Source organism: Gossypium hirsutum, chromosome A02, assembly GCF_007990345.1.
Source record: "Gossypium hirsutum isolate 1008001.06 chromosome A02, Gossypium_hirsutum_v2.1, whole genome shotgun sequence".
NCBI lineage: Eukaryota > Viridiplantae > Streptophyta > Magnoliopsida > Malvales > Malvaceae > Gossypium > Gossypium hirsutum.
This window is the reverse complement of record NC_053425.1, coordinates 50,406,794-50,417,974: the sequence shown is the minus strand read 5'-3', so window position 1 is coordinate 50,417,974 and position 11,181 is coordinate 50,406,794. Positions and strand designations below refer to the sequence as shown.

General features: G+C 30.8%; 1 protein-coding gene across 3 annotated transcripts; it reads right to left on the bottom strand.

Moving 5' to 3' along the window:
- Window positions 1-1,170: 1,170 nt before the first annotated feature.
- LOC107952120 (putative RNA-binding protein Luc7-like 2) lies at window positions 1,171-8,694 on the bottom strand. 3 transcript variants are annotated; one of them, XM_016887396.2, is made up of 13 exons: window positions 8,285-8,694; window positions 7,116-7,168; window positions 6,538-6,706; window positions 6,377-6,440; window positions 5,158-5,237; window positions 4,851-5,004; window positions 4,386-4,447; window positions 4,129-4,191; window positions 3,414-3,472; window positions 3,028-3,109; window positions 2,021-2,067; window positions 1,679-1,906; window positions 1,171-1,401 (listed from the first exon to the last, which is right to left on the bottom strand). In XM_016887396.2, the coding sequence occupies exons 1-13, from the start codon at window positions 8,429-8,431 to the stop codon at window positions 1,386-1,388; spliced, it is 1,224 nt and encodes a 407-aa protein (XP_016742885.1). In that variant the 5' UTR covers window positions 8,432-8,694; the 3' UTR covers window positions 1,171-1,385. The 3 variants fall into 3 exon arrangements, 2 of the variants coding, with proteins under 2 accessions (XP_016742885.1, XP_040947866.1); XR_001698780.2 differs by lacking the exon at window positions 1,171-1,401 and adding an exon at window positions 2,687-2,742 and having other exon boundaries at window positions 1,793-1,906; XM_041091932.1 differs by lacking the exons at window positions 1,171-1,401; window positions 1,679-1,906; window positions 2,021-2,067 and adding an exon at window positions 2,748-2,880.
- Window positions 8,695-11,181: the final 2,487 nt, after the last annotated feature.

Here is an 11,181-nt window from a genome sequence, read left to right as displayed (position 1 = left end):
TGATCTAAATCTTCTTGAATATTCTCAGGCAAGCTTGATTGGAAGTCGAGCATGGATGAATCAAAGAGAGAAAAAAAGCATGGAACCAAGCCGATTTAAGTAAAGTTAAGTTTTATATGATGGTTATTTTACTCATTGAGAGTGTTAAACTCATCTGAAGAATCCGTAAAATAATATAATTTCGAAAGAATTAAAGTGTTATAAGCAAGATGAATAAGGTAATCATGGAAATTAAGGGAACGAACTTGAAAAACTTTGTTAAAAGCAAACTGCCATAAGTCACGACTAGCAAAATCAACTGAGATGAGTTTGTAGACAGTTACTTAAAGATCCAAATTGATTTGTTAAAAAGATAATAGATGATGAGAGTTTACTATTGTGGGGGTGAAAATATACAAAGTAAGTTTTATTTTGATTTCAACTTTCATTTTTTTTAAAAACATAAAAAAATTTTAACAAATAAAAAACGTAAAAAAAAAACCACGATAAAAGAAATAGAAAAAGGAGAACAGCTAGAAAAGCAGAAGAGAAAGGAAAATAAAGAAAAAATAAATTAAACATAAAAAAATAAATAAATTGCTCAAAAAAAATATAAAAACTAATTATATAATTAACCTAAAAATTTATTTAAAATAATGATTTAATGTGTCACGTCAGCTTACCGCTACGCTATTAACAACTAATAACAAAAGTAATAACAACAGTAATTAAAACATAAATAATTAAAATATAATTTAAAACAATCAAAAATAACTATTTTAATAATTTACTTAATAGTTTACCCGTTAAAGAGAATCCTTTTTAGTGCAGTAAATTACCTACAACGTTAAATTTCCTTTTTAAGAAGAAAAACCATAAAATTTTAAATAGGTTTCGTCATCGACAAATGATCACATATTCCAGTGTAGTAAAGGTTATTGTTAAGTGGTGGCTGCTAATACCATTCCATCAAAGAAAGAAAAACGATCCTTTAAAATCCAGTCCTAAAGAAGTGTTTTTAGGGATTAGGGCTGGCAGCTAATTTCCAAAAATAACATTTAATATCGTGGGAGAAAAGGAGGGTGTTGTTAATAGCATTGCTCAGGAATTAATCACTTGGAGATGTCACTGCAGCGGATGATTAGTGAGGAATAAATATGTTAAAACACTAAAACGTACCTCTCCCAGATATTTAAGCAACAGAGAAATCTTTGAAGCAGTCAAGTCAAAGTCAATACATCCAGCAAAAAACACCAGAAAACTGCCAAACTCCACCCCCAAAAGCACATGTTGATGAATCCTACTTTGCATAAAACCATCACAACAATCCTACATGATTTAATCACCGACCTAAACAAGAACATCATTTCATTATCCATCCACTTTGACTGCAACCATCATCCATCCTAGTAGCGATCACGCCTGAAAAATTCAAACATTGTTTTTAAAGAAATATACTAATATATTATTTCGGATCTCTCAAAAAAAAGAACTTAAGCCATGCATAAAAGAGATGAGTAGGGTAATTATCAAGACGATAAGCTATATCATAATCTGAAGTTCTAGAACCAAAAAGCCAACCCCCTTGTGGCTATGCATTCTATATTAACTTCATGAACCGGTTAATTGTTTTAATATCCTTCAAGTCCCATCATGCCTGAAAATAAAAGGAAATCAAGACCTATGCAGAAGCAGGTACCTGTGCCGATCATAATCCCTAGAATGTTCCCTAGACCGAGAACGTGACCTACGACGACTTCTTGAATCATAACTGCGTGAGCGTTCATAATCTCTCTCACGGTCCCGATCATATCCACGATCTCGTTCATGATACCTATCCTGATCCCTGCTCCTACGATCATGATCCCTCCCTCGATCACGATCCCGACTGGGCTCTCTTTCACGATCCCTACTCCGTTCCTTTGATCTTCCCTCAGTAATTAGAAATATTAGAGAATTATGGAAGAAACTGAACCATCTCACAGTCCCCTTTCCCAAATAAGAGACGAAACAGGCAAAAAGAAAAACGGGTACAGCTTACCTTCTGTCATCATATCGATCAAGTTTGCGGCTCTTGTTTCTCTCTTCCTGACAAAAATAGTTACCAAGAAAGTGCTACTGAAACCATTTTTCGAATAACATAAATTGCCACTCAATCTTTTATTCACTTGCCACAAGGACGGTAAAACTTCTAAGGCTAGGCATAAGAAAGTAAGCCTTAGTCTTAAAACCATTAAACAAGAGATAGCAAAGCAGAACAGAAAAGGCCTGCTCAAATACCTCATATAATCAGTTCCTATGCACACACCATCTGTTTTCTTAGTAGTGAAAAGGAACAGAACTAAACCAGCATTAACTTCATCATATGATGACAAAGTGCAAATATGTGGCACATGCAATTTTAGATTATTTTTGCAGCTCATGTTTCATTTTCGGTAGTCCAAGACAGTGAGATAAGCAAAGAGTTGTGCTTTGATTTGTAGAAGACAGGTTTCTTCTCCATCTACTTCACTCTTTTTCTTTAGTATATTAATTGTTTCCTTAGACCAGGAGCATTGTGTGTTCAAATCTAATGCATGTCAAAGCCCAATATGCACAGGTGAATCCATGAAAAAAAAACTGTTTTACAGAGTTCAGCATCTAGCTTATAACCACAAAGATCAGAAAATGGAAGGGTATTATTCACTCCGAGATAAGAAAAACTCACAGATGGCTCACTAACTGAGAATCGGTATAGAAGAATGTGTAACATTATACCAGCACCTGAACCAACATATCCACATACCAACTTAAGGATGTCTCAACACAAGATGCATAAAAGAATAGATCTATCCTACTAAGCACAACTGCATCAATTTGATTTATTCCTTCAAATCAGTAGGCAAAAGCATTAAATTCCATCTGAGTAAGTCAAATAAAACAGTTACTCAGATCAGAAGTTGCAAGTGAACTAGCAAATCAGACATCTTGGCAATCCCTTACTCAGTATTTATTGAAAAAAACACACAAATACAGCTAAGACACTAGAGAGAAAATAAATTATCTTACCTGAAGTTCTGCTAGTTTATCACGGATTTGCATGTAACCTAGATGAAGCTTGCCTCCAAAATGATCAGCTAAACGCCGGTCACTGAAAGGATAAAAGAAAAGTAAAATACTTCACCAAGAAGATTGAAATATACAACAGACAAGTTTTTATAGCTTCCGCATAATTTATTATCTAGCAATAGCATGATCTACAAGCACGTAAAACAGAAAAAAAGACGCACATTATGTAGCTGCAAAAGTTATCCTCGTAAAACTGGGCCCAAAAGCCTGCTGGTATCGAGGTATAATAGTCGGGTCAAAAGCTGAAACACTTGAAACCCCACATGCTGATTTTTTTAAGCCCACAAAACAAGCCAAAATAACAGGAATTAACATTCAAGATTTACCTATCATAAACACTTAAAAATGCTCCACAAATGTCACAAACACGAAGCTTTTGATCAGTCTGAAAAAATTGCAATTCAAAGGATTAATTAGTAAAGGTCACAGATCAGATCAGCAAATGAAAAAAACCAACAATGAACTTTAAAAATTGAACCATAAACTGAAAAGAATTGTGTAAAGCAACTTTCCATGAACTTATAATATCCTAAATTCCTAGGGCCCAAAAGCATGTTACGGCTTCATATAATTTATCTGAGTAGCTCATAAATCAAATTAGCCAATGAAAGAAACAATAACACTGAATAATGGTAACAGGAAACCTGTAATTTGTCCACAAACGCACACGGCGCCAAGCTCAAAAATCATTCCAACATGCATAGATCTACCTTTAAAATGTTAAGCTCGAGACAACAAAACGAAGCAGAAAGCTCTCATAATTCATGCCAAACTCTAAATTTTATAACTTTATCTGTATGGATTATAAGCTGCTTAAAGCAAAGCATTAAACTAATTTCAGGAAGTCTGAGCTTGCACATGCATCGTTGATTTACATAGGCAAGATGCACAAGACCAAGTCTCTCATACTAAACTTCACCTTAAGTTGTGTGCTGTTTCAAACAGCACAACCCTTCCAATTCTCATTTTCAGTCTAAACTTGTAGCCTTGGTTTACTAAAGGCACTTTAATTGTTTGGTTAAGAAAGGAAAACAGACTTACAATGCGGACATCAGCAGCTGTGTACTTTGAGGAGTCCAGAACAGGCTCCTGTCTAGCAGGCAGCTGAACAGAAAAAAGCATTATAAGAATTAAAAAAAGAAAACCCATAAATTGCCTAAAAGAAAGAAAAAAAAGATAAAAAAGAAACAGAAAAGGATTTTTTCCTAGAAGAGTTAAGGATGAAGACAAAAACTGAAGTAACAAGTATAGGACAAAATTCAAAGAAGAGAATAAGCCAAAACTAGGAAATTGGAAACCTTCTTAAGAGCTTCAGCCTCTTCCAGAGCTTTTTGTGCTTCATCCACCATTCCCTTCTCACCTAAACGATAAAGGTAACAAGAGATATACAATTAAGTAAAATAAAGCAAAATAACAGTGTTACTAATATCCATAAATTACTAAAATTGAAAATAACATAGTCCTAACCTCAAAGAATATATCCTGAATCTAAGTCATCAATGGGGTGGCTAGGTGGTGATTTTTTTTGGGGGGGGGGTGGAGGGGGGCCGTTTAGTTATGTAATAACTATAAAAATTTTGACATATCTTTGTAACCATAACAAAAGAGCTCACAGACCAAAAGCAATATAGAAAAATTAATAATATCAAAAATGGCTAGCTTGAGGAGTGAGGAATGCCATTGATCGATAACTTGTATATCAATTCACTAACATACAAGCTTAAGTTTGTTAAGCTGAAGTATCATTAAGCAGTACACTTTACCAAGATCTTCTGCTTTCTTTAGCTTCTCGTTTATCATCTCCTGGATATGAGGATCAGGTGCAGCTACAGGCAAAGGTGCCAATGGTGGTGGATTTGGCAGGGGTTGAGGCAGCGATGCTCTATCTTTATTGAATGCATCCAAAAGTAATATTGACTATCACAATAAGAAAATGTCACATGTTAAAGAGTCAAAAGGTTATCACGGAATCAAGATTGCAAAATTTTCACCACAGCTAAATTAAGAATGCTGCATCATGGGACTAATATTTTCATTTTAACTTCTAAACCTCCAAAAGCTATGGTATACCTGCTTGTCTGCTCTTGTAGTTCTAAGCTCTTCTACTTCTTCCAGTGCTCGAATCTTAAGATCTGTCTTGCCTTCAAGATCTATATGATAAAAGTAAACATGTATGAAATTTCCTAAAAGACTTGCAAGCAATCATGTATAAGTGGGGATTTTATAAAGGGTTCCATTACAATCATAATTACAGATAAAGTGTGGATAGTCCACACTCCTTTATAGAAATAGCAAAAACAAAAACTTTCAATGTATTTTACTCCAAAATTTCATTAGTACAGAAGGACATTAGAAACACTTGAGGTTCAATATGTTTGTTCTCTTTACCAAAAGAGGACTTTCTTATCTATTACAATCAATAAATCTACAATTTAAAATGAGTGATCTAGATGATTTACCAAATATGTAGACTATGGGCTAGTTTGGCAATGCTTTTGAAAAGTGCTTTTGAAAAGTACTGTGAAAAAGTGCTTTTGAGAAGTACTTTTGAAAAATTTGATTTAAAATTTGAGTGTTTAGCATTGCTGTCAAAAAGTACTTTTGAAAAATAAAATGTCCATTTTAAACATGTTATTATCAAATAACAAATACGCATTTAAATAATATTTAAATTAGTTAATATTATTATATTTTAGTAAGAATATAAAAATATTATTATAACTTCTTGTTAATATTTTAATATATAAAATATAAATTTTAAATATTTTTAAGTAATAAATATTAATTATTTGTAAAATTTAATTAGAATATATAAACTATATTTTAAATATTTAAATATAATTATTAAATATTTGTAATTAGTATTTTAAAAATATTTTTTTATTTTTAATTAATGATTTTAACACATTTATAATTAAGTACTAAGAAAAAAAAGGAGAGTACCAAGTTATTGGAGGGGTGAAAAAGTAATTAAGCACTAAAAGTGCTTTTGGGGAGGAAAAGCTAAAAATTTCAGCCAAAAGCAGCTTGTTCTGCACAGCTTTTCTTCAAGAAGTGCTTTTGGAGCCAGAAGTGTTTTTGAAAAGCAATGCAGAATTGGCCCTATATAAAGACTAAAAAATGCCACATCTTTCACCAAATTCATCCATAAATATTTAACCCTAAAGTATCCATCTAAATCATCCCTGGTTAGGTTTGCGGTTTTAGATAGCATCCCATCTATGAGTTACTAACACCTTAAAGCTAAAACATAAAGGAATAATTCGCATGCCGGCTCAAAATTCATTACCATGTTGATCAGTTTCTTTCAGTTTCTCCTTTATCTGCTTCGACAGCTCAAGAATTTCAGGTGTCTGCAATTTCAAAATTTGCAAAATCCAAATAAGAAAAAGAAAAAACAAATGTCTTCAGACAAAACTAATGAAAGTGAATCAACTTAGCTGGCCTTACCTGTGTAACCTCAGAAACTGATATTGCAATAGCAGCTTTGGCATCCTCATCTTCAAGACGCCGTAGAGCTCTGCCAATTTTCCTATCACACTCGACAATGAGTCTTTCAATGGCATCTTCTAATTCTCTGTCATAATTATCAACACCTTTTGACTTGGCTTCTTCATATCTAGGAAGGGTTAAGCAACCAAATATACACCCCTACACCTTACTTCTAGATAGAATAATGATACACCATTAGCCAATAGTCTGTAAGCATGTCTCTCTGACTCGTCTTTTCTTCTAGCATGCACATATTGAGAACATTTTCAAATACTTCAAACGTCAAGCTAGAGACAGCTAGAATTATGTGATCCTGTAAATATATGGCAAAACTCACAAAAAAATTAAACATAACCACATCCAAGCCTTGCACCGAAGGCTGAGAAACCTAGCTGACACCTGATTTTCAAATTGACCACTACATAGTACCTATTGACATACCCCAGGTCGCAAGAGGAGTACAAGTCAAACATTAACAACAATGTTGAAGTCACAATGCAACAATAGTTGCTAGCAATAAGACTTAGCAAGGATACTCTTTCCTCAGCTGTAAAGAGTGGACCTTTGGGCATGGTCCCATATCCATTTTCTGAACCAAGATGAGAAACAGAAAGTCATCAGTAATGTAAAAACGCATAAGAACTTCAGACAGGAAAAAGAAAAAGGATCAGAAACCACTATCTGGTGTATTTCTAAAACCTAGCATTCAACAATCAAACTCAAAACCTTAATAAAGATGGTCCATCATTGATCTACCATGTAACTAAACACATACAGCATCTTTAGCAGTAAATGATTTAACCAAAATCCTCTCCTCAAACAGAAGTATTGTATCAATAGATACCATGAGAAAAAAAGAAAAAAATTAGAAAAAGAAAAAAATTGCAAATACCATAATATGCTTATCTTGAGTGTTTGTTTTCCATGTCACCAACCAATGACAAATTAAAATAGTATAGTCAAAATCCTTTTTTCTTCCTAGACATCTTAAGTAAAATAAAACTTAGGAACAGAGAATTTGCATTAAGTTTTCCCTTTCTTTTTCTAATAACAACAAATACCACCTATCATCACTGTTTTTCTCGTTTTCTTTAGATTTCCTGTATTACTCAGATCTATTCCCTAGCTACCAGTAGTAATGCTCCTTTCGGTAATTACTTTGGCAATCTAGTTTTTATTCACTTCCTCAAAAGTTATTAAAAGCAAAAAAAATAAAAAAAGAATATTCACATTCAGTTTATAACAAGCAAAAATGAGAGAACTCAACACAATCATTCAATATAAAAGTAAAATCATGCATTTTTCCTATTCAAAAAAACTCGAAGCTAGAAATTTCATTTTTCAGAAGCATAATTGCTTCCGTGAACAAATACAATTTCCTTTCATAAGAAAAACTTAGTGAAAATGGCCTAATGGAACTTGTAGAACCATGATTCCCCTTTTTTCCTTGTAACGTATGTTCACAGAAACCAAAAGACTTCTCAAGCTCTTCAGGTTTTTTTTTTTGAGAGTTCAAATTCATCGTCTACCTTCCTCTATCACTACACAAATCAAATAGATCTCTCCCTAAGCTGTAATTTAATAAAAAAATCATATAATGAAAGCAGAGATTAGGGCTGGACAAGACAAAGAGAATCATGATAACAAGTAAATAAAAAAGCGAAAAGAAATAAAAAAAGCGATATCTAAATATTGATAGAAGTACCGTTAATTGGAAGAGCTCGTGAGGGCAAAGACCGGACAAAAAGAGACGGCAAACATCGCGATCGTAGTACTTGCGATTCACTTCACGTACGTCGCCATTTCGATTGGCACCCATCAGCACATCGAGCTGTTTCCTCATAGCGTCCATTGTGGTGTGTTTTTTTTTTCCTTTTCAGGTGTTGTCTTCTCCTTTCTCTTGCAAAGTGAAAGGGGAATCAATATTTAACCTCCAACACTTCTTTTTCTGTGAAAGAGGCAAGGCAAGGCCAAAGGAGACTTTTTCTAGGGTTTGGTTTTCGCTAGGGATCGAGAATTTCGGCCTTCCGGGGGCTCTTATGACAATTTTGATTTATTAGGTTTTTTCTAAGCCAGGGGTGAACTCATTGTTTTTATTTTTCTTTTCACTTTTTTCATACTTTAATTTAGCACATTCTAAATTTATATCATCCATAAAAAATGTTTAACTAGCTACTAAAACTACTCTTTTATTTTTTCTAAAGGCATAATCATAAAATCTCTTTTTAGTTAGATTTGACTATTTTAAATTTGACTATTAATTTGTTTTTAAAATATCAAATTTGATTCTCAATCTTTTAAAAAAATTAATTTGTTATTTTTTAACAAAAATAATACTAAAATATTAAAATTTTAAACATGGCAGTTCGCATGACAATCCATTTATAATTCATACTAATTTTTTGATTTTTTATGAACTTTTTATAATTTTTTTTATTTTTTGAATTTTTTATAAATATTAAATTATTTGTTGATGTGTCATACAAAATAATTAATGTTTTAGTCATTATTTTCGTTAAAAGAAAGCTATTTGACTCTTTTTGAAAGGTTAATGACCAAATTAATTAAAAAAATATAAACATTGTGGTTTAAATATATTATTATGTCTTTTTTAAATTAAAAAACTAAGAATTAATTGCACCAAACATTTCCAAACTATACCATTATTCTAAATTGCTCTTCAAACTTCAAAATATTCTAATTAGGTCATTCCCTTACTAAAACTGTTAATTTAACTATTAAATGACACGTTAAAATTTTTGGGGCAAAATTTAAAATGAAACTTTTAAAGAAAAGTAAAATATTACAGCATAAATTTTAAAAGTAAAAACTAAAAATAAAATAAAACAAAAAAAAAGAAAGAGTGAACAATAATTTTTGTAAAAACTTCGAAAACCTTTAAACCAAAAAATTCACAATGTCCATGTTTACAATATTCATTTTTCTTTAAAATTTTTATTTTGAATTATGTTGCATAAGATCTAAAAATAATTTTAATAATGGAAGGATATTATTGATATAGTACTAATAGTTTGAGGATGTAATTAAAATATTTTAAGGTTTGAAAATTAATTTAGAATAAGAGCCATAATTTAAAGATGTTTGGTATAATTAACTAAAAAACTAAATAGATTTTTCATCCAATGCAATAAATTATAGTACAACATATTTAATGGAATTAGAATCACAAGTGAATTGGTGTTAGTGGGAAGGTGGACCACAAGATTTAGGTGTAAAATAAGAACTTTAACTATTATTCTAAAAAAAATTTGCTAAATACGCATTACATCGCACAACTTAGACATAACGTACCCTAAACCAAAATAACTTTGGATAAAGCACATACATGATTTATGCAAGGTGGGACTTCAACCCACACACTTGTTATAATGAAATATTAACTTATTTGATAGGAGTATTAACATTGTAATCTATGAAATATTAACTTATTTGATAGGAGTATTAACATTGTAATCTATCTTATAATTAGTTTTTTTCTCGTGCAATAAACAAGTTAATCGCATGTTTTATTCAATTATTTTTTAATTAGTAATATGTTGGAAACAAAATTTGACATATTATAAATAAATTCAAATAGATAAAATTGTATCTATATTTTGATATTAAAATAATAATTAAAAATATTATAACTTCACTTCATTTACAAACTATTATTTAAAATTTTTTATAAAAAAAAAGGTAAACGGATTATTTTAATTAGTAAAAAATAAAAAAAAACAATCCCGTTAAAAAAATTAATATGAATTTTGATTTCAAAATATTTAAACACTAATTAACACCGACCATTGTTTGGTTGTGAAAATCAACCAAATGATACCTATTACACCATTTGAGATGCTTTTTCATGGATTTTTTTATTATAATTTTTCGCTCCTCTATTTTTATATTTTCATCCTTAAAAAAATAAATTACAATTATGTTTTTTCTCTCCCTAGCATTCAACTAATATTTTTTTAGGCTTAATAGTATAAAATGATTTTGAAGAATTTCAAAAGAAATTTTATTAAATTTTTCTCAACTTTTTGCAATCAATTGAGTCCTAAAACTTATAAAATTAATTAAATCAACCTTTTGACTGGTGTTGACCATTAAATTCTAATGGAATCGTCGACATGACCGTTAATAATTGTCACATCAGACAGTGCCACATCAACAAAACAAAACAATTCAAAAAAATAAAAATATATTTTAAAATTTTAAGTTTAGAATAAACTTAGATAGCTATTTGTCCAGGTTCATTCGAATCGGAATACCAATTTGTTTAGATTCATCTTGAAATTATAAAAAAGTTTCAAAAAATATTTAAAAAATATATTAAAAATAAAAATCATAAAATTTTAATGAATTAAATCTAAAGTCGAACTAATCTATTACAAAAAGATGAAATTGGATGATAGAAAACAAAATTATGGTTTGATTGTAAATTTATCGATTTATTATTTTAAATTCAAATCCAAAGTTACAATTATGGTTCAATTTGATATGAGAAAAATATTGTAACACTCTATATTTGACCTAACTGTCATGTATAAGTTATGGAATGTCACATTCGTTGCCAAAGCAACTACGAATACAATTCTA

What these genes read in the sequence shown, in the direction of transcription:
- LOC107952120 (XM_016887396.2), bottom strand. Translation starts at nt 8,431, where the DNA reads ATGGACGCTATGAGGAAACAGCTCGATGTGCTGATGGGTGCCAATCGA. An exon ending in CAGTTTCTGAGGTTACACAG is followed by an intron (nt 6,441 to 6,537) that starts GTAAGGCCAGCT and finishes TTGAAATTGCAG; the next exon opens with ACACCTGAAATTCTTGAGCT. An exon ending in CTACAAGAGCAGACAAGCAG is followed by an intron (nt 5,005 to 5,157) that starts GTATACCATAGC and finishes TTATTGTGATAG; the next exon opens with TCAATATTACTTTTGGATGC.